The 26,836-nt window shown below is 27.7% G+C and overlaps 4 protein-coding genes across 16 annotated transcripts in view; 1 reads left to right on the top strand and 3 right to left on the bottom strand.

Annotated features, from left to right (window-relative positions):
* LOC145199530 (uncharacterized) overlaps window positions 1–26,836 on the bottom strand; it is a 300,653-nt gene that overhangs the window by 132,816 nt on the left and 141,001 nt on the right. Inside the window, exons 2-7 of one of the 5 annotated variants that reach the window (XM_090073800.1) lie at window positions 12,435–12,656; window positions 12,042–12,326; window positions 11,735–11,906; window positions 11,463–11,637; window positions 10,338–11,388; window positions 9,753–10,195 (exon numbers count right to left, since the gene is read on the bottom strand). The exons of 2 other annotated variants lie outside the window; for them this stretch is intronic. In XM_090073800.1, the coding sequence (XP_089929926.1) occupies window positions 10,173–10,195; window positions 10,338–11,388; window positions 11,463–11,637; window positions 11,735–11,906; window positions 12,042–12,326; window positions 12,435–12,603 (1,875 nt within the window). In that variant the 5' untranslated portion in view covers window positions 12,604–12,656 and the 3' untranslated portion in view covers window positions 9,753–10,172. Of the gene's footprint in view, window positions 1–9,752; window positions 10,196–10,281; window positions 11,389–11,462; window positions 11,638–11,734; window positions 11,907–12,041; window positions 12,327–12,434; window positions 12,657–26,836 lie in introns of those variants that run through there. 2 more of the 5 variants (XM_090073801.1, XM_090073799.1) reach the window with 2 other exon arrangements.
* LOC149877590 (uncharacterized) overlaps window positions 1–26,836 on the bottom strand; it is a 375,375-nt gene that overhangs the window by 245,654 nt on the left and 102,885 nt on the right. The gene's annotated exons all lie outside the window — the stretch shown is intronic.
* On the top strand, window positions 235–19,315 carry LOC149877600 (uncharacterized). 5 transcript variants are annotated; one of them, XM_090073802.1, is made up of 6 exons: window positions 235–476; window positions 13,751–14,031; window positions 17,789–18,001; window positions 18,204–18,356; window positions 18,545–18,741; window positions 18,963–19,315. In XM_090073802.1, exons 1-6 carry the CDS (start codon window positions 347–349, stop codon window positions 19,093–19,095), a joined length of 1,107 nt encoding a protein of 368 aa, XP_089929928.1. In that variant the 5' UTR covers window positions 235–346; the 3' UTR covers window positions 19,096–19,315. The 5 variants fall into 5 exon arrangements, with proteins under 5 accessions (XP_089929928.1, XP_089929929.1, XP_089929930.1 ...); XM_090073803.1 differs by lacking the exon at window positions 235–476 and adding an exon at window positions 12,072–12,231; XM_090073804.1 differs by lacking the exons at window positions 235–476; window positions 13,751–14,031 and adding an exon at window positions 16,611–16,769.
* The window catches only part of LOC149877591 (uncharacterized), a 127,978-nt gene continuing 102,878 nt past the window's right edge, over window positions 1,737–26,836 (bottom strand). The window contains exons 2-12 of one of the 5 annotated variants that reach the window (XM_090073797.1): window positions 6,574–6,636; window positions 5,559–6,474; window positions 5,019–5,311; window positions 4,684–4,896; window positions 4,207–4,446; window positions 3,917–3,993; window positions 3,583–3,788; window positions 3,177–3,506; window positions 2,786–2,944; window positions 2,317–2,509; window positions 1,737–2,156 (exon numbers count right to left, since the gene is read on the bottom strand). In XM_090073797.1, coding sequence (XP_089929923.1) covers window positions 1,852–2,156; window positions 2,317–2,509; window positions 2,786–2,944; window positions 3,177–3,506; window positions 3,583–3,788; window positions 3,917–3,993; window positions 4,207–4,446; window positions 4,684–4,896; window positions 5,019–5,311; window positions 5,559–6,443 — 2,901 coding nt within the window. In that variant the 5' untranslated portion in view covers window positions 6,444–6,474; window positions 6,574–6,636 and the 3' untranslated portion in view covers window positions 1,737–1,851. Of the gene's footprint in view, window positions 2,157–2,316; window positions 2,510–2,785; window positions 2,945–3,176; window positions 3,507–3,582; window positions 3,789–3,916; window positions 3,994–4,206; window positions 4,447–4,683; window positions 4,897–5,018; window positions 5,312–5,558; window positions 6,475–6,573; window positions 6,855–26,836 lie in introns of those variants that run through there. The other 4 variants (XM_090073796.1, XM_090073793.1, XM_090073794.1 and 1 more) reach the window with 4 other exon arrangements.

Genomic DNA, 26,836 nt, shown 5'->3' with positions numbered 1-26,836 from the left:
CGGGGGTTTACTGTAGATCCTATATATTTAATCTTAAAAAACCTAAGTTTGGGGGTTTGAGAATGTGAAACTCAAAACTTGTCAATTTCTGAGAATTCCTATCTCCGGGAGTATATTGTGAAATGAGAACTTAAATTTTTGATGTAATCTTATTTCAGATGTTTGTGGAACTTTCACTTTCTTTTTGGGACTTTCTTTATGTGACGTCACAAAGCTAAACATTTTTGTGAAGCGAAAGTTAATTTTTAGTTTCGTTTGAGTGTTCACAAAGTTGATATGGTTTCATTAACATTTCATAATATTTTCTACATGGAATAGGCATTATTTGCATATTTAAAATGTTAAAATGGCATTAAAACTAAAGGATAAATTAGATGTTTCTACACCACATGGATCATTACAAATAGAGTTATGCGTTGGTGATGTTACCCAGTTGGAGAGATCTTTTGATGTTCTAGTCATTTCTGCTATTAAAGGTTTCTTTTTCTAAATTTTTTATAAGAATTGTTTTTTTTTTCTCAGGGTTTGAAGGCGCTACTCAACTTTCTCCCCCCCCCCCTAATTTTATGATTGATTCTGATAGAAAATTTTATGCTGATTAAGAATCGTATAAAAACATGGGTCTCAAAATCAACGGAAAAGGCTCTAATTCGAAGTCAAAGTTGTAAAAAATCCCACTAAAAACCCTAATATTCGCCATTTTTTTCAAAACGCTTTCATTTTTAACGAAAATTAATTACCGTTACATTGCGCAATAAACAGACCTGGTTTCCATAAGCCTCAGCATTATTATTTTAAAGTATTGTAACGAAAGTGTTATAACGAAATGAAATTAATAGAAGATTTCAAATAAAGGTTGAACGTAGAATATGAGAGTGTAGAAAAATTGATGAATAATTATTATTGTATCGTACGCTGGTTTGTTTTATCAAAAAAAAACGGTTTGAAGGTTACATTTTCTAAATTTTACATGTGATAGAACAACTATGAACTAAGTTTCAAAAGTTCTTCTTTTAGGAAAAAAAACTTTTGAATTCTTTTTTCAAATTAATTACAAAAGTACATTACTTGCAATATAGTTTATTCTCTAATAAATCAAAAAACGGCTATTTTCATTGCCACAAAAAATTGCGCAAGATAAACATACTTTAACGAATTTTTTAACGTAAAAACCATGCTATTAACGTTTTGCTTTTGTCAGCTAAACACGGTGATTTAAGCGTAGGATGTTATTGTGAGCATGCGCATTAAATTACACTATATAAAAAATAAAAAAAAATGGCGGAGCAGTTTTTCCGTAAAAACTAAAAACTTGAGTGATTGATTTCCTTTCTAAATGTCTATTTAGTCTTCGCAATCAAAAAAATAAAAAGTTTTTAAGTTATATAATTGATAAGCTCTTTATTAAATTAAAAAAGATAATAATAATAAGTCGTAAAGTAAGAAATTTTTTTGTTTAAAATAATTAATTTTTAAGGTGAAAAAAAAACAGCATCCCCTCACTTATTTAAAGAATATCTTGCGACTGAAAATTTTTTGGATAAAAATTAAAACATATTCTTATTCTCGATACTCTAAGGAAAAATTTTATATTAATCATTTTCACCAGTCATTTTTTTAAATCGAGATAATTTATATAACGTTAGGCAAAAATTATTTTATTTTTTTGACTGAAAAAAATGTAAGGTTAGCTTATTTATGCTTAAGGGTTAAAATCAATAAGGTCAATTTGAAAATGAAATTTAAATTAGGAATTTGTTTTTCTTTTAAACTTTTAAAATTTATAAAAAATTTATAACAAATTTTCAACTAATTTTAAAATTCTTTTACAAAAATATTTGTAAAATTTTATTAACTCATTTTTCTTTTTTTTACAATTGGCTTTATATCTTTTGCTTTAGGATGATTTCTTAAAAAATGTTCTTTAACAGTGCTTTCTAGCCGACTACAACCCTTCATATGCCAGAATAATCTATTAAGATTGTTGAATTCGGCGTGTAAACTTTCACCACCTTGTTCACCATACACACCGATTCCTAATCTCCATTTTTCAATAAACTGATATACATGGTTTTCAAGTAAATGCATTTTAGGTGTTACAGAAGCATCTGGCCATGTAAATCTATAAAATTCCATGAGTTTTTTGATTGCTAAATCTAAAAATTGACGAAATTTTCCATTATACAATACATAAAGAAAAATAATACTCAATAATATCATACTGTAAAAATAACAAGAGGTAGTTTAGGTATTATAATTTACAATCAAGAGAAAAATTTACAAGAGTAAAATCGAAAAAGTCAGTTAAATATTTACCAAGCTCCTGAATATCATTATCTTTGAAATAGTGTGAACTATTCATAATATTATGACACTTAGAATAATATGAAAATAACTTTTTAAATTTCTGGCTCACATCAATAGATTGTAAGTGAACACCAGTATCTATAAATCCAAGGTCTACAACTAGCTTTGGAATCGAATTGCATAAGTCAAGCAATGGTTGATGCTATAAATAAAATATCAAAAAAAGTCAAATCAATTCATAAATCAAGGCATTATTAGCATTGAGCATTAAATATATTATTTTATGCAATACACTTTTTTATTATATATAATAAAACAGTTTGTTGTATATACACATATATGCATTTATATATATATATATATATATATATATATATATATATATATATATATATATATATATATATATATATATATATATATATATATATATATATATATATATATATATATGTATTTACAGTATTAAAACAACAACCTTAAGCATTTTGTGAACATGGTTTCCTACAAAACATTTCCCATGATAGGCTTGCCTTTCAACTTTATTTTCTTTCAATATTTCATCTAGTTTTTGAATGCATGGTCCTGACACTTTGTCTAGTTCGTTACATTCGTGTAAACTTTGTAGCTCTATTGACTAATAATATGTTTTTTAATTAAATTAGGTAGACAAAATTTACAGATATTTAATCTTTTAATTATATTTGTATAAATTAAAAAAATTATTGATAACTTAAAGTAAGAAAAACTTCATCCTCTTTATTAAATTGTATTATCCTAGTTTGAACAAAGTTTTAAAGCAAGTTTTATCTATAAATTTTGATTAATAGTAAATTTAATGATTCATATTTTTTACTGAAAAACAATACCTTTTCGTTTTTTCTCAATTCATAATAAAGAATTCTTGGTTTATATATTTTCAAAATATCTTCTGCTCTTTCTGGATCACGCAAAACTTGTATTCCAACTGTGTCTTGCAGAAGAGCAATTTTTTCTAGACAATCTGTAATAATGCTATTCAAAAGACTTGATTGGACATACATGGAAATAAACTTGTCAAATTCTGCTTTACCAATAGTTTTATTTCTTAATGCAAGTTCTCCAGCAAGTTTTATATCAATTAAATGACACTCATCTTCTAACATAATAAAAAACTTCAAGTAGATACCCAGAGATATATGTAATGCAGGCACTGCAACCTGTTAAAATTAATAAAAACAACTGTAACTATTTTGTAGTATAACAGCATTATTTAAATAAAAAGAACTAATTTACTTGATCCAGAGGAATATTAAACAAAGATTGATCAATAACATTGTTGAAAAGCTTCGCATTCTTTAAAATTCCTCCAAAACTCTGAAAAGACTCAAAGTTATCTCTTAACGAACAAAGTGTTCTATGAGAAACATTATGTTTTCGATTTTCAGGAGTTATTTTGATCTCTTCCTTTGTTATGTCACAAAAGAGGCAGCAGTGCCGACCTGTGAAATGAAGAAAAAAAGTAATAAATAATGTGTTGTACGACTGATTAAAAAAATAATTATTCAATTGCAGAAATAGATTTGTTAGGATAATGATTTATTTATTTCATAGTAGAAAAAAAACTTACCACTAGCTCCTGTGATTCCATATACACTGCACAGAAAATCGTAATCTCCAAACATAAAAACACGACAATGGTGATTTCTAAACAAAAAAGTTTTTTTATCTAAGACTTTATGGAGAATAAATATTTTACAGCTTTGATACAGTAATAACATCCTAAAACTAATTACAAAGTACCCACCCAAACATGTGTGGAAACTCAAGAAAAAAAAAGTAATATGAATTGTTCTGAAAAATTATATTTTATTGTTCAGAACAAATATTAACCGTGACTGCTGTGACATATTAACTTACTTCCAAACCATTTTTTGCAACTCATCAACTTGCTGTGTATATCTAGACAGTCCAACATTCAGATTGACACGATAGTCTTTTGCTTCAAAAGTACTAAACACAAGACTATTTGATTTTGAGTTAGGCTGATTTTGATTAACAACTTGGTAACTCATTTTAAAAGAACCACCTCCATGATCACCACCAATTTTTATATGTATTTCATCCTTTATAATCCCATCATGTTTAAGTAAGTCAAACCTTAAAGAATTAACATTTAAATTTGTAAGTTTGTATACATATATATATATATATATATATATATATATATATATATATATATATATATATATATATATATATATATATATATATATATATATATATATATATATATACTTATCTTATACAAATTAGTATAAAGATTAACTTTTATTTTTCTAGTAATTTATAAATTTAAGTGTTTATTAAAAATATCTCAAATTAATGAGTTATTACTTTTCCATAAGATTTAGTAGGTTTTCTATATTTTGAGGTAGGTCGTTGATATATGCCCAAGGAGCTAGTTTAATTTCAACAACAGCATTATTATTCTCATTTTGAAATGTAAATGGTCCATCTAAAACAACTAAATCATTTCCAGCCCATTCCTTTGCAACAACTCTTTGTTTGTTGTTTGAAGCAGTTTTAATATTTTTTGAATTTAACCACCTAGAATAATAATATACAAGCAATAAGTTTTGCAATTATAAACAATTGTAAAAATGAACTACAAGTTCTCAAATAAAAAACGAAATTACAAAAAGTATTTTAAGTTCCATATTTATATTTACCTAGCCATAGTTTTCAATTTATTCCAAGGAATACCCATATCAGCTTTTAAAGCAACCATTTCTTCTGCATTTAAATCCACTCTTCCAATATTGGCTTTAGTTAAAATTTCATTTGCTTCATCATTATCATATGACTTTAACATTACAGCTGTTTGACAGATTTTAGAGTCCTTAGAACTACCAGCTGTATGGTTGAATTGTTCCAATAAATATTTTTGTCTTTTTCTTAGAGTGCTGTTACTACAGTTTGCGCTATCTTTATAAGCTTTGGGAGCAGAAACAAAACAAAGTGGCTGTAAATTAAACAAAACATTACTTAAAATAGAAAATAAAATAATATTTTATATCTTTTTTATAAGTTATATTTAATATTAAAAAAACTAAATCAAACTAGTTTACTCTTGCTTAAAATATAGATTGCATTAAAATGATGTAATAAAGTTTAAATACTACTACAATTCTAATAATTATAATTATATCTAGCATAATAGAAAAGTAAACACTATTTAACTTGCTATAAAGTTAAAACATATTTCTTACCCTAGGCCCACCGGATGAAAATTCTATTGTAGATGTTTTGGACTGATTCAACTTTTTTTTAATATGTAAAACAGCATCATTGGCTTCTTGTGGGATTTCACTTGTGTCAGTGATTTGGTAAAAACTGTTTATGCTAACTAATTGGTCGTTTTCATTTATGGTGCTATTTGATATTTTTCTGCAGTCATGATTTTCAAAATTTTTGTCTTTCAAAAATACTTTTTTGTCACAATTCTTGCATATAATAGTTAAATGTTTTATAATTTCAGATATATGGACAGAATATGATAGGCTGTCAATTGTGATGTTAGTTTTACATAATGGACAATTTGAATCATTTTCTAATTTATCTTTAACATTTGATAAAATGCACAAGCTACAGAATGAGTGTTGACAGTTCTTTAGCATGACAGGCTGATTCATAACTTCCCCACAAATCTTACAAATGCATAAAACTATATGTGGATTTAGTTCATGGTTTAGTTCTGTTAAAATTTCTTTATCTTCTTGTATAGGGAATGAATCAAGAAATGATTTTATATGAAATTTTGTCCATTTTTTAACCTTTCTTGGTCGCCCAACATTAGATAGAGGTTTTCGACCAGGAATACCAAAAACACATTTGCATTCAACTGTTGGACATTTTACCCAAATTTTTGGAGCTTTGAAAACTTTACTGCCTCTATTTTCGATGTTTCTAAGAGAAGTATAACACTTCATGCACATTTTCTCTGGATGACTACACTGAGAATCTTCTGATACATTTATTCCAAAAGCTTTATAAATTCGATCTATTTTACTGTCAGTTTTTAAACTGTCTTTTCCTAAAAGGTTTCCACATATTCTACACACTCTGGAAAGTTTTTGTTGGTGATTACTCGCCATATTTTACGGAGTTTTTTTCGTGAAACCTTCCCTATTCAAAAACATTATATTTTCTTATAAAAAAATGACTGGTAATAGGGACTATTTTTTTTTGAAAAGATAAAAAGAAGGAGTATTGTTATTAACTTACCAAAATCTTACAAAAATTTCAGTTCTTCTAAAATATAAATGAATAAAATGTGTTAATTTCGCTAAAAACAAAGCTTTGTTGATCCCAATAAAGCAACTTTACTACTTCAAATTCTAATAATTACAATACTCAATCAAGTTCATTTGTGATCGGTTTTGCTATATTTACAAGATCAAGTTTACCAACAACAAAAAAACATAAGCAAACGGGCAAACTAGTAAGCACTGTAAAATGAAAGCATAACACTTTTAATTAAAATAATATTTATGTATTTGCAGCTAACGCATGCGCATAATAAAATCCCAAGTTTTAATAAGTATTGAATCACCGTGTAAAAGATCATTAACTTAGTATTTTCAAAATGGCGAATATAAGGGTTTTTAGTGGAATTTTTTACAACTTTGACTTCGAATTAGAGCACTTTCTATTGATTTTGAGACCCATGTTTTTATTCGATTCTTAATCAGCATAAAATTCTCTATCAGAATCAATCATAAAATTAGGGGGGGGGGGGGGAGAAAGTCGAGTAGCGCCGGGTTTGAATATAGTAAATTCATCGTGAGGCAATTTAATGGTATTAATGCACACCATATTTCACATATATACATAAACATGCTTATGTAAATGCATTTACATACGTAAATTTTTCTTAGCCAATTGATTTAGTGCAGTTTAAATTTAGAAATTTGTTTTTGTTTTTTATTTGAAATGCTTTAGTATAAATCAGAACTTTATAAAATAACTAAAGTTTTCTATATTGTTACTAAAATACTAATTTTATGTTTTTTAAATGCATCTTGAAAACTGGTATTTTCTTTGTAAAAAAAAAACAAAACAACAACAACAACAAAATACAAGTTTTATGAGTAAAAGTTAATAATGTCATTTATCGGTTTTTGTGGAAAGCTACAAAATACATCTAAATTTAAAAAAAAAAAAAAAATTGTAGTTTAATGATTAGTTTTTCAATTTTTCCTGATTTAAAAAATTAAGTTTGTTTAAAATTGAATTTTATTGAATAGTGAGTTTGAATAAAAAACAGTTTAAAATAAAAATTACATTCTTGTGTAAACTACTGCTCAATCAAAAAAGTTAACGATTGTAAAGTGAACAAATCCTGAAAATCATTTGTTACTCCTGCCAAAAAAAAACCAAAAAAGAGATTATCTTCAAAATAGAAAAATAGACTTTTAGCCACACAAATATGAGGGTTCTAGTGGTAAGATAGTTAACTGAGTTTTTAAAGATGGCTGTCATTTTTTAAAGATGACTAGTTGTCATTTTTTAGAAATATAATTATTGGAGGTAGATGAGATAGGAGAGATGCTTTTGATGACCTCAATATTGGCTCCTGCCAGTTTTTAAATAATATTTTCTGTTTGAGCCACTGATTGCATTATTTTTAAGGACTAATATTTTATTTACTAATTGTTTTGATTTTTTAGTGATCCCACAAATCTCCACAAAAAATTTGTGGAGATTTGTGGGAAGTAAAAATACAAAGTAATTCAAAGCATTTTCTACAAGTAGCAATTATTTATGGATAAAATGTTTAATTTTAAGACAAAGTTTACATTAATTTAAATGCAATTTAATGCTAAACCCAGAAGTTTATTGAGTTGAAGGATAATTTTTAATCTTCTGCAAGAAATTGTTTATAAAAAAATATAAAAGTCTTATAAATTTCACTTTGTACTGCTATGAAATAGTTTTATGGTATCTAATTTTAAATGTTAACTAATTCCATCTTTCTCCTGCTGGCTGAACTTATTAAAATGATCTTTTAGATAAAACATTGCTGGAACAAAATTTTTTCTTTATATGACTAAGTAAAAGCATTTGAGGAGATCACTTCATAAACCGTTAATCACTGAAAAAGAAACCGTCAATCACTGTAAATGCATGTAACATATTCTTAGTTTAATAGAAGCAAAAAGTATTACAGGGTCTTGCTGCATTAGTGACATATCTACACCTCTAAAATTAAAAAAAAAGAAAACCTTTCATTATAAATTGATTAGTGATTTTGACTAAAAGCTATGACGATTTTTGATTCCCATTAGTTGAGGAAATTGAAAAACATTACTTTAAATTAAAAATTGAACAATTAGCTGTGATAAAACCCTTCAGTATGATGGAAAATTTAACTCATTTTATATTTAGCCTGCACCCTCAATCAATGTTCTTGGATGATTTGATTGGTTCTGTAGGTGCAGTATTGAATTAAAAAGACTCATAATTTTCAGCTAAGTCAAGTAATATTAAAAAATGATCAGATTTTCATTTGGTCTTTTAATGGTGGATATATGTTTCTTGAAATTGGCACACTTTTTTTTACTTTAAAGTATTGCAGCATAATCTACCAAATGAGTTTTGAATCTGCATATTAGAATATTAGAAGTACCCTGGGTAAGATTTTTTTTTGACCTTTGGTGGTTGAAAATAAGTTTAATGTTTTACTTTGATTTGTTGGATCACAAGCTCTTGATATTTATCATTTAGTTCCTCAAATTATTTAACATTTTTGTGGTAAACTCAACTACATATATTTTGTTAACTTATTTTCAAAAAAAGAAAAAAGTTTGATAAGGGACAATATCTAACACTAGCATCATGTTGAAAGAAGTATTTTTTTGCAAGCTGCTAAAGATCATTTATTAGTAAATATTTGGAATAAATTTGAGCTTTTTTCAAACTTCCCAGCTTTTCTTTTTGGTAAAATTGCTAAAATAAATTTTATGCAATTATTAAATAATTTCAACCCTTAAAAACAATATGATTCTAGGTATTCAGATACTAAAAATAAAATTTAAATACCTAGCTAGGGCTACTTTGATGACTTCATAACTTCTCACTGGATAACATCCAATACTTAGTTTTCATCAAAAATCTTAGACTTACTATGCACAGTGGGCCTGAGCATGCTCAAAAAAAAATTTTTGTACCCAATTTTTTCACATAGTAGGTCTGAAAGGTGTTACTTTTCTCAACTCAAATTTGTTAAAATTAAGATGTTTGAACGGGGGTTTTTGAAAAAAAAAGTATTTTCCTTTTTTAAGAATTTCTCAGTAAAAAGCACAAAAAATAACATGAATTGCTATCTATGCTGTCTTTAATATTTCATAAATTTTTAGATATAATAGAAGAATTTAAATATCAATAATAAAAAAAATTAATTTATAATTAAAGCTAGTAATTCTATAACAGTATTGTTCATATATTTATAATAAATGAAAAATCTCAAAATATGAAATGTCATTAGTGAATATTTGTGCAAAATATTACAGATATATAACAATGTTTTGTTCATTACATCAAGTCTGCAGAGCTATCGACTATTTAAAAAAAACAATACATCTTTTTTATGTTTTTATTAAGTTTATTCATTTAAAAAGCTTTGATATCCACAACACAAAATAGACTTATTGAGTACTTATTAAAAATAATTTACATAAATAACTTTAATATATACTTTAAAAGTGCGCAATATTGTATGCTGCTACAGCATTCTTTAATGTTTTGGAATAATTTGGATGATACTGCCCGATTTTTCTTTGGTTCCAAAATTGCTTGAAATCCTGGTGTACTGCTTCCAACGCCTACTCCGTCCAATAACCAAGGCCTAAATATTTTTTTATATAATATAATTTAAAGATTTTTTAAATTTGTTTTAATATAAAATAAATTTTTCGCAAAAATATTGTCCATATTTAACTAAATATTCAATATTATCTAATAGATATTTCCTGTAAAAAAACACTTACCAAATGTGCCCCCTTTAAGGTCAATAAACTCTACAATATGTTGCTCAACAATATGAACTTTAACTGTTACACTGGCTCCTAAGTTTCTGTAGTCATCTGAGAATTTTTTGATGTCATTTTTGTAAGTTTTACACAATGTTTTCCCAAAACATCCTTCTATAACCTTTTTGAAAGATATTAGCGCCTTTATATATTTGGCCCCATGAATACCAAGACCATGTGTGCAAAAAAACCTATTTAAAATATCAACTTTTTTAAAAAATATATTCGAAGCATTTCCTTCAAGTCTGTGTTGTCCTTGATACGATACTATGCCAAAATTAATGGACTTAAGATAGACTGACATGAAGTTAAAAGCATCTTCTTTGTTCTTAAACATTTTTTTTTCAATTTCGGAAATAATTTTGTCAACAATACCAAGTAGAATATGTAGTCCAGGAATGTTTATTATCTCAACAATTTTTTTCTCAGGATCTCCTGTAATAAGAGGAGGATGAATGCTATTTTGAAATTTTTTGGCCTGACTAAGTTTAGAGCCATTTTCTAACCATTTTTGGTGCCATTGATGCAAAGAACTGATTGTGTTTGCCTTTGCTTTAGGCAACAAAGGTATCTCAGTTTCGCAGAATGGACACGGGTGTTTAGAAGATCCACATTGCTTTCCAACCATTTGTAGTTGAACTTTAATATCTTCTGACAATGAGTAGTCTAAAGATCCTATATTAAGCTTTTCAATAAGCATTCTTAAGTTTACATAACTTTCATCCATGTGAGGTACAATTGCTAGAATAAGGGTTTTAAAAACACTGGAATCTTTAAATTCTTTTTTTTCATAGCCTTCTGAATATTTTATTCTCTTTTGAGGAGTTTCCTGATCTCTTTCATCAGGCTTGTATGTTATAGAGGCAGTACACTTTAAAAAGCCTTGTCCACCATCTATTCCCACTTTAATATCAATCTCATTTGGTATTAGTTTCCTGTGGTTCATTACCATAGATATCAGTTTCTCTACATCATTGCAAATTACCCCAGGAACCTCTTGTTCAATAAACTATAAAATTATTGTTTGATTAAATCAATAAAATTAATAATCAATGTATAACCATTCATAAAACATTAGACTACCTCATGTGAATTTCCAACTTTATCTTTTGTGAAAACATTTAAAAGTTCAGAACTGAATAAAGGAACTAGTAATGAGTTTTCTGTAACTCTTGCAGCTCTGTAGTTGCTTGCAACAGAATTTCTATCTCCGGTCTCGTACCTAAGAAACTTAGCAATCTCTAACATTTCGTTGTCGCTAAAAATAATTTTTGAGTTATTTGATTTGCTATAACTTTAAATATAATTTATAGGTTTATAAATCATAAAATAAAAACTATATATTAAATTCTTACCTAACATGAATTTTATTTTGCAGCATTTTCAATTTTTCTAAACCAAAGTGTGGCTTCTTAATTTCAGTATTGGTAAAATAAACCAGACATTTATTCCGGCCATAAGTTTTTAGCTTGATTTTATTGTCACTTTTACCAGCCATATGTTTTAGAGTAGAGGATACAACTCTTTCTAAAAAAATTTTAAAAACTATATGACAATATTTTAGTTTTCTATTAAAATAAATTAAAAATTGTTTTCTTTTTAATTAATATATATTATAAAAATAATAAAATTATAATTAGTATTATTATGAAATTATTACACCTTTAGTTTTAGGTGAAGCAGCCTGTAGTAAATTGGACAAATTTTTCTTTCTCTGTGTTTTATTGCATGGATGACGCAAACCTTTTCCTGTTTCTTTAAAGCAGAACATACAGATTGGCCTGACTTTCTGGTGGCCTCTTTCCAAATTTATTTCTAGTTCTTTATTAACTTGCATGAAACTTGGCACTAAGTAAGTCTTATTTTCTTTACTATTAATAGTTTCGCGACCTTTTTTACATATAAAGCATTGGCATATGGCTCCTCTCATAACTCTTGTGTTCAAGCCTAAAGATAAATCTTTATAACTACTATACTGTGTTTTACTAGGTTACAGTAATGTATAAGTTATCTGAGATTAAATACATTAATTTTTTAAACTTTTATATTACTTACTTTCGTATTTTGGTAGAAAACTAAAAGGTTTGTATCTGGGATCTTTTTCCTCTAGTCCAATGAGTTTTCTTCGGCATGAAGGACATAATTTTTTAGGCAGATTATTATTTCCAAAATTGTATTCTTTCCAGCAATGATTTTTTATGATACTTTCATAATCTATACTCATTTTACAATACTCTCTTGGTTTGATAAGCCTAAATTGTCGGCTTCCTTTCTTTTCTTTAGAAAGACACAATAGACACACTAGTTTTATGAAATCATTGTGTTCTTTTGGTTTCATTTTTTAAAATATTATTTTGTTTGTTTTTTATTAAAAAGCAATAAATAAATTTAAAAATAATGACATAAGACTAGATGAAAGTTTACTTGGTTTGTTAGATTACATAACTTTATATAAATGTTGGTATAGACAGTATGATGTATAGAACAGTTATAGTAATAAGTGTATTAACTATTTTTAATGATATCATAATAATATTCTTACTGCAATGTATAGTACCAATAAAATACTATATATATGTTGTATAAAGTATATAAAGTAAGCATTCCTTGTATTTGAAATGAATGTTTACTTTTATATAAGGTATATAAATTTGTTTTTTTTGTTGTTGTTGTTTTTTTTATAAAAAAATTCATAAAAAGGAAAATACGTTTTTTTTCAAAAACCCCGGTTCAAACATTTTAATTTTAACAGATTTGAGTTAAGAAAAGTAACACCTTTCAGACCTACTATGTGAAAAAATTGAGTACAAAAATTTTTTTTTGAACATGCTCAAGCCCACTGTGTATGTGTTAAAACTCACCAAATTTGACATTTTGTATCTTGAACACCCATTTGTGTATTGAGTTTTAAAATAAATTGCTGAATAATTTTTCTGGTTTTTAGGCTGTTGGCTTGAATATTTATATAAGCAAAAAGATTCTTGTTATAAATCATGACTTTTTATTTTAAAAATATTTTGGGTTTAAAGTTTGCAAAAAACTTCAACAGCATTTTTAAAGAAAATTTAAACATTCACTCAGGAAAAAGTTTTTGAGGATTCGTTCAACTTATATATACAAATAATCTTGCAAAGTTTTACCAAAACAGAGATAGTGCCTGGGTAAACTTAATTCACTTTGCATGGAATGAGTCATTTACAGATACATTTGAATGGTTCCCATTTAGTTAAAGTTGACTAGGACCTGTTTGTATGTTACATTTAATGTGCATCATTTGTATGTAACATTTGATTGTGACTCATTTGTATGTCACACTTGATTATGACTCATTTGCTTAAAAAAGATATAAAACCTTTCACTTTACATTTCAGATGATTATAGTCCTACACCCACATCTGTTATTGGTGCTTTGCATAACAAATTAAACTTATCTGTTGAAAATCTATCTAAGAATAAAGAAGAGGATCTTCTTAGCCTATTTTCATGCTGGTGGTCAGAAACTCCAAATTTTCTTATGAAAAGAGTTTTATGCTATGAAGGAATCTTCAAAAATCCACCCAGAGCGATAGCAGAAGTGTTTAGATCACTTATCGCATTTTGCAAAAATCAGAATACAACAGTGGTAATGCCACTATTAGCTTCAGGAGATCAGGTTTGTTTTATTTAATGTTGTAAATTTCATTTCACATATTTTGTCCTATTTATTTGAGTATATTCTACTTTTTGGTAAGGAGCAAAACACAAGTAAGTGTATATAGACAGTGGCACTGATAAACTTGGATTAATACACCATGAAAAACATTATTTTATAAAACTATTTGGTTTGTTTATAAATTCAAATGTAAAACACTCTAAAATTAGTTTACCCATTATTCAATACAACAATTTAACAGCTTGACCAGCGAAATGGCATATTCTTCATAAACCAGGCTTGAATTATTTAGGCCTTATGGGGAGGTGGGAGTCCTATTGGAACAATAATCCCTTCTATTCGCCTTGGAGTCCAACAGGGTTTAACAAGTACCTCACAAATTTTGACCCTGCTGTTTGTATTAACCCTGAGTCCCAGTGGCATGACACCAATCTCACTGCTAATAACACACAGGATCATGTCAGAAGCCTAGCTTTGTGTGCATGATGATGGATCCATAGCCTTTTGCATATCAAGTGTTTTTTTTTCTTCTGTTTAAATTCTGGTCCTGGTTGAAATTCTAATAGTTAGAGAATGCTTGAGGTTGCTTAGCAGTACCATGATTTTTACCTTGTGTAATTCTTTCATGGCGTCAGTCAGTGGCTGGCCACTTATCATGGCGCAAGACTTCATCGGGAGGTCTTCTGTGACTGTTTTGGAGATGGATTAGTGGCATAAGTTTGTTTATTTTGCCTTGGCGTGCATGTACTTGCCCAAATTTTAGACAATCTGTGAAATACCTTTAGTGACAATTATTATATATTTAAACCCTCTTAAACAACAGAATTTATAAAGCTGAATTTTGCTATTTTTTTCTTATCAGAAGCGCTTGTAGTGCAACTCATAAACATGCTTTCAAAATGAAAATTGCAGAATAGTCTGTTGCTATCTCTAACTAAAGCTAATAAAAAAAAGCATATTGCAACACAAAAACCAATAAGTATCAACATAATAGTTTTCATAATTTTGATTTGCCCTTTGCTTTAGATGGACCAAATGTTCTCTATGACAACCTAGAGAAATATTTCTCTGTTTTATTGAAATACTTTTCTTTTTCTTTAAACTTTAGTATTATGTGTATTTTTGCACAACTTCCCACTTCTCAATAAGTTTAGTTATATATCTTTTGTGAAGCTATAAACTTTATACAGTTAGCATACCCTCATAATATTTATTTAATCTAAATAAATTTCTAAAACTACTAAGTTTGCTTCATTTATTCAAAAGTCCTCTGATTAAAGCTAAACCCCAGAGATGAGATTTTATCTAAAATTGTGGAGAAAAGAATGAGCTTATTTGAAGCTCTCCTAAAAACATTTTTCAATTAATGAAAAAAAAAACCACATCAGGCAGAAAGAGCTTTTTGAGCAATGGGTTTTCCACACAAATTAGAAACAGGTTGATTTTAACGTCCGTTCTGTCAAATACAGACTAGAAACTAGTAATTTTAAGAGAAAATATTTTTACTGTTTTAATCTGTTGAAAACTTGTTGTAGAAGTATAAAGTCATAATCCACACTCCACAGCTTACTTAATATATTTGTTTTATTGTTAAAATATTTAAATCTTTGTAAAATTTGCAAAATCTTTTGCAATCCAATAAACTTCTGTTTTTTGGATTGAAAGTGTGGATGACTGAAGTTGAAGATTTTCATCATTACATCCTGAGCATTTTAATAATGTTATGAACCTTAGTTACAATTGCAGCAATCTTGTGTAGTAGTTGCGAGTACTTAACTACAATTGCAGCTATCTTATATAGAGTTCCAATTCTCTGTTAAGTCTACATTTTTACCTTATATCATTCCTTATTATAATCTTCCTCATCAATTACATCATCAGTGAAAACATCAATCATCTTATGTGACTTATAACAAACAAAGAAAGTTACCTTATGCAAAAGGCAATGTGAATGGGACTGGTCTTTTTTCCAAATCTCATCATGAGAGAGACTAACACCATCAGTGATTGCTGCAACTTTTTAATTGTACAAATCCAATTTTTGAATTTAGAAAACCTTGGCTATGAATAGCACTCTCAGTTTGGCAAAAATCTTTCTAAATGCTTGGAAATCATTTAAATAAAGCAGTTCAAATTCACATAATGATGGATTCTTACCTATGTCAAAACTGATAAAAAAATGACTTCCTTATTTTGTGAATTTTCTGAATTCTTTGCTCAATAATGTTAGGGTTAGGAGGTCTAGAAAAGTTTTTAATGAAATGATTCCTGCTGTTTTGTTGACTTTTTTGCAATGTTCAAGCTTTTAAACTTAAATTCTGTTTTGATCAAATTTTTGCTCTTGATTTAATTGAAATTTAGGCCATCAATTTGAACCAATATCCTTATTAACTTGCAAAGGGGTTTTGTGTCTTTCTTAAAATAGGCATCAGTGCAGGGAGTATTTAATCTTTGCTAGAAAACATAGATGTTCTGACATTAGTCAAATAGCACTATCAAAGCACTAAAAAAGACACATACTGAAAAGATGTCTATTATTGATCTTTGAAGGACCTAAATAACTTAAATGTTTAATTTTTAGGCTGTCATAAAGTTCTGTGTTGATGTTTGTGTACTATATGAAATCATTTCAAAATAGTTTGCAAGTGGCTGGTCCTTTTGGAAAATTTGACTAATAATTTGTGCTTTGCTTGAAAGTGGTAGAGGTGCTTTGCTTTAAAGTGGTAGTGGTGAGAGTGGTAAACTTTTTGACTAATAAATTTATTTCTCTACACTATTTTAGTTATGCTATGCAAAAAAATGTTTCATGATATTTGATTGCATAGCATAACTGAATTCTTTTTTTGAAGAATTTCAAAGTTGTATTTTGATATTTAAAGTCTGTCATTTTTGTAAATTTTGATTATTCATGACTTTCATCTCCTGATCAACACAGAAAAGATCTTGTGAAAAGTAAGCTCAAAAAAAGTTGCTGATTTTTGACTGCATTTTGAAGAATATTTTTGAATGAAATTCATAAAAGCTCAACTTCCCTGCTATGAGGATATTCTCTAAAAGGTTTTTTAAAAATTTTAATTTTGAAACATGTTTATATTTTTGATGAGCTGCAAATACCACACTTTTCAAAAATGGACCTTTTTAATTAAGCAATATTAAATAAACTTCTAGTATTATTGGCTAACTACAAATAAGAAAACCAAGTTGCTGAGTTGGCATTTTTCTTTCTGAGTATTTTCAAAAGCTAATTTTTCTCAAAATGACCTTGCAATCAGTTAATGTTTCTTTAGAAAATTGTATCAAGAAGAAACCCACTCCTTTCATAAATGAGATTACTCAGATAAAAACGTCTCTTACTTACCTAGTGACATCGCATTACTCAAAAAGCATGCTTTTGTGGCTTGATGAGAGATGCAAAAGCTCATAACTTGCAAAATTTGCCTAAATATTGCTTAATCGATGACTTGGTTTCACTCTTAAAAGAATCTACACAAAAGCCTGGCAAGGACTCTCTAATAACTTTACAATAAAATAAAACTGCACCTCTGGAAAATCAATCTTGAAATTTTAAAAAAGTTTTTAATGACAGTAGATCCTCCAGGTGTTTTTAATTTATTGAAAAAGAAAATGTTACTTTCCAAATCTTGTTTTTATTTTTAGTTAAAAAATGTTCTCTTAAATTATGCACAAAGTTTAATCATGTTTACGCACTCATTCTTAATATATAAATGTACGTTATAAACATAACATTTTTTTTCAGTCCTTCAATAAAAATGATATGTTACAGTTGATTTTTGATGGATCTACACATTGGATGCAAGCTGGTCTTCCATTGAGGTTACTTAGGATTGTTCTGTATGCTCCTAATGTTAACAAGCTTGATGATGCAACAACAAAGTTGTGTGATCATTTTGCTTTACTAAAAAAAAAATTACTCATTCCAAATCCATTAACACTTTCTCAAGAAAAACTGGTAAGTACTGAATAGTGTTCAATACATCTGTTTTATATATATATATATATATATATATATATATATATATATATATATATATATATATATATATATATATATATATATATATATATATATATATATATAAACAAGTAATGAAATAATTTTAATTTGAAATTTTTTCCTTAGGGAAAACATCTTTGTCTTTTTTATTTTTCAGGATGATTTTCACATTTATATGTCGTACAGTGATAACGATCAACAGCTTGCAAATGAAATAGTTAAGATGTTTGGTACTTTGAATAACAAGATTCGAATTGTAAAGCCTCAAAAAATAAATGAAAAGGAATTGTGGCAAGAAGAAATATATAAGGTATACATTATTATAAAACATTCATTTAAATATTGGGTATTAAAAAAGTCTGGTTCTAGCACATATAAAAAGAACTCTACTTTCTTCAACTATTTTAAATTTTAACTGAAAATTTGTTATTCGAATCGTGCAAACTTTGTTCAAATTTCGTGCTTATGCTATTTGCTTATATTATTACATTATTGAAGGTTATGAAAAGCTGCGCCCGTGTTGTAGCGTTGCTTAGTCCTCATTATTTACAAGATTCTTCTTGCATTGAACAATATAACATTGCACTGTGCTGTTCAAGGAGTAAGAATAATAATGGCTACTTGGTTCCATTGTATGTTTCGCAGATCTCCAGTTTACCAAATTATATGGGTTTAATTCAATATGTTGATTGCAGGTACATTTTAACCTAAAGATCCATTGAGTTGTTGTTTCTTTTTCTAATTGTGCCATTACAAACATCTGCGCTACGGGACATTTTAAAAACGAAGCAATATTCTAAATGTATTGTTCGTTTTGAAATATTCTAGAAAATTTAAAATTGTTTGTTATTATAGAGCATAAAATTTCAGAACAAAGTTGCTTGTTGACCAACCTGTTTTCTTGAATCCTGTTTAGACCATCAAATATTGCCTTAATTAAGAGCGCATGCAAAAATGTGTCTGACTCGATGTTTCCGACTGTATCAAACGAAACTGGAAGTGTTGGTGAACCTGTCGAGAACGATGAGATATCAGAGGACGCAACATAATCCATCCAAAGTTAAGAAAGTGCCGAAGAAAAAAACTCATTCAAAACGCTAACAAAACGAGCGATTGCGCCACTATTCTTCAGCATTTTGCAAAAGATTAAAAAAACCTTGTTTTGGTTTGCATATTATCTCCAAGTCATTTTTTAAAGGAAAATATTTATAAGTTCGTAAAAAGTTTTTTTAAAGTAATGTTTAAATTACAACGCACCTTAAAAAATTTGCAGCTTTTTGAAAAGAATTCACTTTTATGAAAAATAAACGAAAACAACAAATGAACCCAAATAAAATATTTCTTAAATGAAAGCTTTGGTTACAAACAGTTCAAACAATTAAATAAACAAAATAAATGTTGCTTTTTTTATTTATCCAAGTATTTATAAAGTGAATGAGTAATTGCTTAACTTTTCTCACGATATTTAAATGCGTTTTTCACGTGATATTTAATTACGTTTTTAAATGTTATGTTTAAGCAACGGTTCAAAATATAAATTCAAAAATTATTTTGACTTTCTTGAACATGAAACTCGAATTTTGAATATGATTTTTTTTTTTTAACTTCTTTCTATGAAATCCCAATAACAAGTAATTTTAATTTTTAGAATCTTTTAATTATTTTTCCTACCAGGAATTTTGTGTGGAACACAAAAATCCAGCCTCTCAGGCTTTTTTTGAGGGACATCCTCCCCCTCCCCCTTTATTTAAAACAGAAATCTTTGAGAAAGGTTTTATTTAGAGTGCGCCAAGTTCCCGTATTTACGGGAACTACGGGAGCGGGATCCTGTTCCTGTTTTTGGTATTTAAAATACGGGAACGGGATCCTGTTCCCGTAATAAATAAAATACGGGAACAGGAAACTCCCGTTCTTGTTCCCGTACGTCATTCGATGTTACGGGGTTTTCCCGTAATTATTATATTATAATATATAATATATAATATTATCATTATCATTATCATCATCATTTTAAAAATATATATTTATTTTATTACATTTTTAAAAATCTTTAAAAAGAACATTTTAGTTTGTTCAGTTATTTCCATTGGGTTTGTCTTTTGACATTTCTTCAAAATTCAAAGTGGAAATTAGCCCCATGGGCATTATATCCAAGTGTAGACTTTAATTTCCACTTTGAATTCTGAAGAAATGTCAAAAGACCAACCCACTGGGAATAACTGAACAAACTAAAATGCTCTTTAAAATTATTAAAAAAGTAATAAAATATAATGAAATATAATTCTAATTCATATATATATTTATATATTATAATATAATGTAAGAAATACGGGAAAAGCCGTATTTTTACAAGTTTCCCGCATTTTACCAAGTTTCCCGCTTTTTTACACGATTCCCTTTTTTATCCTGAAATGAATGAAATTGTGGAAGAAAACTACCGTACGATTGAGAATACTAGAACGAATCGAAAGTGTCAATACCGGAAGCTCTATATTGGTACAATGTGTCAGCTGACAAAATTGGTGCAAGTCCGATGAGCAAAATATACAGCTATCCCATTGGTCTTAAAGGATTGGGAAAAGAGAATCTTCCTGCACAAAATGACATAGACGAGAGATTTCAGGATTTAAATATTTTCAGCAGAAATATATAATATTAAAAACTTTAAATCTTTAAAAAAATTTTTTTTAAAAATAAAAAGTAGAAATATGGTAAAAAAAAAATTAAAAAAAAAAAACTTTATTTTATCGATATTATCATTATTATTATTATTTTTATTGTTATTACTATAACGATAATAATAATAATAATATAACAATAATGCAATTTTACAAACACTAAAAATACATTGAATGCTATTGTTTTTGTTTATGTGCTTCTGTAAAAAGTATTAAAAAATGCAACAATGCAATTCTGTCATACGAAAGAATGAATAAAAATTACTTAGAGGGGATGTACCAATATTTGTACACATTGCAGATAAGTAAAACGGGGCATGTGCTATAGCTTTAGTGATTTAAGATGATTTAAGAACCTTTTGTACAGCTTTTTTATTTCTGCAGTTTTTTTCTATGTAATCATTTATTCCACTGTCATTAAAACTAATATTTGAATAGCTAACTTATTTCTGCATTCAGACACTTTGTTTTTGTATTGCAATATAGCTCCAACTCTTCCAGTAACAACACATTTGTGTTTTTTTGTATCTAAAGCATCTGCTTATGCATTAACAATAGGATGTTCACTTGGATCTACTGGATTGTGTTTTATTAATTTATCTAAATAAGCAAACTCATCCAATTCATTAATAACAAACAGTATAGAAAAATGTTGACAAACATTGAAATTTTTAAAAATGTCTTTGTAGAAAACGTGAACCTCATCTCATTCTAGGAGAGCTCATCTAGGATACTGATATTTTGAAGCTGATTTACTTTTTTCATTAGGAATTGTTAGCATTTTTTAAGCAGCCAAGACTTTCGTATTCCAGCAATACCAGAAATTAAAAGCAGTAATAATTCCTTTGAAATTACTTCCTTAAACTCAACTGGTTAATGGTTTTTTGTTTATGTTGATAGAACTCTTTCTTATCAACATTTACAGTATCTGTTAAAACTTCATTTGAGTCAACTGCAGCCAATTCTACAAACTCGTTTAGAAGTTCAACTTCAGTAGGGCTTATGAGTTTATGTTGCAATTGAACTGTTTAGTCATTATTTGTGAGATCAAACTTTTTTAGCAAATCATTCTATAACTCAACACAAATTTAAACGAAAAATCTTTTGAATAATGATAAAAGTTGGTAAAAGGCTATAAAAATAAGAAAAAAAAGCAAAGAGAAACAGATGAGCTCATTCGTATTTTGATAAATATGATTGTAAATAAAACATAGCTGCAAAAATTTGAACCAAAAAATTTTTCTTAAGATATTTGTTTATAATAAAAAGAAATAAAGGATCAATTTGACATACAATGACTTGAGAAAAATTTAAAAATTTTTTAAAATATTATAAAATTTGTTAAACCTTATCAAATATTAGTACCACTTACATTTTTTCTCAAAAAATTCAAAAGTTCGATTAAAAGATACAGCAATTAGAAGAAATGTTTTTAATAAAAATTATTGACTTCAAGATTATTGGAACTAAAATGAACAATTTTTTCTGAAACTTTTGATCTGAAACAAGTATGTAGTTCATTTATAATAATAATTATTTATGTTAAAATTAATAATTATAATAATTATTATTATTTAATTATTTTGAGAGAAACGCAAAATAAAATATAGATGAAACTAAAGTTAGGCTGCATAATATAAAAAGGTAGTATAATATTCTTCTATGTATGTTTAGATTGAATTAAATAAAATCCTTTGCGCAAATATAGGTAAGTTAGAGAGTAAAAGTGCATAAAAAGCCTCGCTACTTAGTTGTAGAAGAAGTAAATGACAAGATACAACTTTTTAAATTCGTGAGCTATCTCTATCGGTTTTAGGTACTTTTTGGATAATTTTTCAACTTTCTCTCCTTTGAGCCTTATCAAAAGAGATAAAGGCACAAAGGAGAAAGAAGAAAGTATAGTGTAGCATATAATGCAATAATATCTAAAGGAGACTTTTTCAGTAGCCCTAAATCTATATCTGAGGACTGGATTGCAAATGAAATTGAACCAAGACCTGATAATGAAAACTTTTGAACATTTCATTAGACCGGTGCTAATCGACTTCCTCCCTCTCTATACCTCTTCCGCTATTACCCACTTCTCCTTTTACATCCTTCCTATTTCCTTGCCCCATCCCCCTTTCCTTTTCCCTTTTTTTTCTCCTTTCCTTTTTTTTCCCCTTTCCCCTTTTTCCTTTTTTCTCATTCTCTCCCTTTCCCTTTTCATTCTCTTCCCCTTTTTCTCCCTCTTTTTATTTTTATGATTAAAAACGAGAGAGAACTTTATTCTGACTAAGAATCGTATAAAAATGTAGATCTCAAAATCAGTGTAAAGTGCTCTGAAGTAGAAAGCACAAAAATATACAGTAAATCGCTAATTTTTGCCATCTTTAGTAATGATAATTTTTGTCAAAAGTTGTCTTATAAAAGTGTCAACAACCTGGTTTTTGTTTTTATTATAAAAATTCCAAATAGTAGAACGCTATGTGGATCACGTTTTATTATCATCACTCCAATTTGTTTTAGCTGGATTCCTACCTTATTGTCTAGAATATCTTTGAAAATAACATTTGAAAATAACATTTTTTAACAAATATTATTTGAATATCTTTGAAAATGTTTTTATGAAACAAGTTGAAAAATTCTTTTATTGATTATATACGTACTTTAAAACAATTAAAGTTATTTATATTAAAAATATAGAAAACTATTATTAAATATTTAAAACTCATGACTTTAATTTAATGCTTCAAGGTAAACCCCCGTAAAAATTTAATAATGATGATAATAATAATAATATATTGCAAAATAGTTCTTTTGTCTTTCATTTATCTACATATCATGGCTCTCCGAAGACCAATAATAAACGATTTTAATTCCCTTACCTTGACAGAAATAGGCTAAGTAGGATGTAGAAGATACGATTCGCTGGTGCAAAACTTATTGTTTAATTGCTGAAAGTATAATAGCGTTTGTAATGTGCCATGTACACAGAAAATAATGAACGGAGCAATTGATCAAAAAGATATCCAATTAATCGCTGTAAGAACATTCAGCATAAGAAAAGACAGCTTTGATAAACCCCACCTACATTTGTGGCTTTTACGTTTAAAGCGAAAGTGCGGGTATTTGCAATATTTTTATTTCTGTCCAAAATCGCGACGCTGTAACATGGATTCCAATAATACATTAATGTATACTTCCTGGACCTATTGTCTGAAGTGACAAACGTGCAGCATGAAACGGTTTGTAAGCTCCCGCATATTTACATTGCGCTGTCAACCACACCCTTTTTAGATTTTGTAGAACTTTCTGAATCCGCAGACAGCAATTCACGAATGTAAATAACTGCAATACCTCGACTGTAAATCTCTATTTTCTATTGCAAAAAAATGTTGAAACCTTTTTTTTTTTTCTTGTTTTTTGTGTTGTTATCAGCAAATGTAAAAAGGATCGAGGAACAGAAAACTTACTACCAACGCACAGTAAAACAACGGATAAATTCCAGTGTAATGGTATAACACTTGGTGTAGATAACTTTAGGAACAATTGCAGATTCAAAAATTTGCTTTTATATGTAGTTTTTACTATTTCAAGTCAAAATGTTTCAAACCGACAAAAGAAATGTTTCAAACTGATAAAAGAGATTTTACTTTTATCCATCATTAAAGGTTAAGATTAATTTGACGACATAAAACAAATCAGTCATCACAAAACAAATTTTTTCTATGTCGCTTATCAAAAAGATTTGCCTCCCTTAGGAGAATAGGGGAGGAAGGGGAGATTTATTAAAATGATCTTGAAGAAGGGGGTTAGTATGTTAAACAACTTGATATTTCAAAACAAAATCTCCGCAAATGTTCTCTACTAAAAAAAACTAAAAGCATCAAAATCATTTTTATTTAATCATTGGAAAGATTTTCAAAATTTAAAAAAAATTTTATATAATATTTTTTTTGGAAAAACAATCTTCCCCTCCGTCACCCCGTCAGAAACCATTGTAATAAAAAACAAATGATAAAATCATCAAAGTTTACTAAAAAATCTTTTACTGTTTTTCACAGGTGCACTACAGCAAATTCTTGATCTGGACGCCAATGAATCTCTGTTCCATAAGCTAAATACCGTTAGTAAACTTTGGTTTTCGATGTTTTGGTCGTCGAACAGGAGATTGCAATCTTACGTAATTAATAAAGCAATTTTACGTAAATAAAACTTTGTTTTCCTCAACTTGCTTGATAATTCTTTTTATAATTCTTTTTATAAAATTTTTAATTCTTTTTTAATTAAATGTTTTGAAACAAGTTTTTCTATATCTAAAAATTTTTTAAAATGTTTTCAGAAAAATAAGAAAGTTAAGTTTCATAATTAAAAAAAAAAGCAAATTTTGAAAATCTCCCAAGTGAAATCATTAAGAATGGTGATTGATCAGAGTACAAACGTACAGTTATAAATAATGGAATGTTTACCTTGTCCTGATTAAATGACAAATAAACCAATCATAGCTCTGTTCCCTAGGTGACAATTTCTCTTGACCAACAAAGTTTAATGATCCATGAAATGAACGGCTTTTATAATTTTGTTATTCTGTAAATTCGGTATATTCTGTAACTCTATTTATTCTGTATTTTTGTAAGCCTCATATAACTGTTGCGGTTAAAGTTGTATATGATTTTAAAGTATATTATAATTTGATTTTAATATGGCAATTGTTGCTGCTTTTTCTTTTTGTTAAAAATATAAACTAGCTCCTTTCTGATTGGTGGAGTAAGAAAAGTGTTTATAAGAAAATCAAACCCAAATCCAATGTAATAAATTAAAAATAAAGCTACAATGTTCAGTTTGTCTTTTTGCTCTTTGATGAGAAACCAACTGTATATTAAATCAGGGATTAGAAAGAAGACCACGAAGTTGGTAACAACAAGGCAAGGCACGAGAAAACTTCTAAACGCGAGCTTTGAATTCTTATGTTTAGAGTTTGTACCAATTTGATTTGCAGGATGACCGACGTTGTGCTGCATAGGCAGTGTTCTCCTTCTGACTTGATGATGACGATACAGATGATACCCAATGTATCCATTCGCGACAGTTAAAAGAACCAGAAAAAGTGAATCAGTTGATGGGAAGATGTATACGCCAAGTATTTTTTGTATGGACTGATAAGAACTTGGATAACATAAAACAGCTAAAAATACTGTAGCGTAAACTAAAATAACTAACCCCACAGCGATTTTCAGCCTTCTATACGTCCATACTTGATTATACCGCAGATTTAAGTATATTTCGCAAAAGCGATTTGCCACGAAAATAAATATTGCCGATTCAAATAAACCAGAGGGTACAATTGTAACATAAATATCTAGTGCAGTAAGTTCATTTTCTTTAACTGTGAATATTCCGGGAATAAATCTTATATTCGTCAAAGCGATAAATTGAGCTTGAGTGAAATTAATTCCCAAAAGAATTAAACGCTGTATATTGGTTAGTCTTCGTTTCACTTTTATAGTAAAGTAAATAAAAAGAAGTTTTGAAACCAGAATTACAAATCCAAAAGTTAAAAAACAAACATTAAGATACATTTTTGTTGTTACAACTGAAAACAAACTGCCTGTTACAACTGAAAGCAGCTGAAGCAAATTTCTAAAAGATTATTTTATGAAACTAAAAATGGAAGAAGAAAAAAAATTTATTAGTTATCATTTGAAAAGCTTTTTTTAATTAAATTGATTTTGTTGCATCTTTGTTATGCACAGATATTTTAACAATACAATAGAAACAATTAAGAATCGTAATAAAAATCTGTAAAACAATATTATAATAACTGTATTGATTTATATTGATAAACTTAAAACCCTGTTCAATTTAAAAAATGCTGACGGTAAAAAAAAATTTTTTGAATTAAAAACAAACGGAGTTTGATTTAAGTGTTGAGATTTTATTTTAACATTTTTGATTTATTATTATTATCATTATTATTATTATTATTATTATTATTATTATTATTATTATTATTATTATTATTATTATTATTATTATTACTATTATTATTATCATTATTATTATTAATATTATTATTATTATTATTATTATTATTATTATTATTATTATTATTATTATTATTATTATTATT

This window comes from Hydra viridissima, unplaced genomic scaffold (genome assembly GCF_058129835.1).
Source record: "Hydra viridissima isolate aposymbiotic clone 2 unplaced genomic scaffold, HvirCarnegie_v1 scaffold_16, whole genome shotgun sequence".
Taxonomy (NCBI): domain Eukaryota; kingdom Metazoa; phylum Cnidaria; class Hydrozoa; order Anthoathecata; family Hydridae; genus Hydra; species Hydra viridissima.
This window is presented reverse-complemented; position numbering and strand designations above follow the sequence as displayed.

What these genes read in the sequence shown, in the direction of transcription:
- LOC149877600 (XM_090073802.1), top strand. Translation starts at nt 347, where the DNA reads ATGGCATTAAAACTAAAGGATAAATTAGATGTTTCTACACCACATGGA. An exon ending in TATTAGCTTCAGGAGATCAG is followed by an intron (nt 14,032 to 17,788) that starts GTTTGTTTTATT and finishes ATTTTTTTTCAG; the next exon opens with TCCTTCAATAAAAATGATAT. An exon ending in GGCAAGAAGAAATATATAAG is followed by an intron (nt 18,357 to 18,544) that starts GTATACATTATT and finishes ACATTATTGAAG; the next exon opens with GTTATGAAAAGCTGCGCCCG.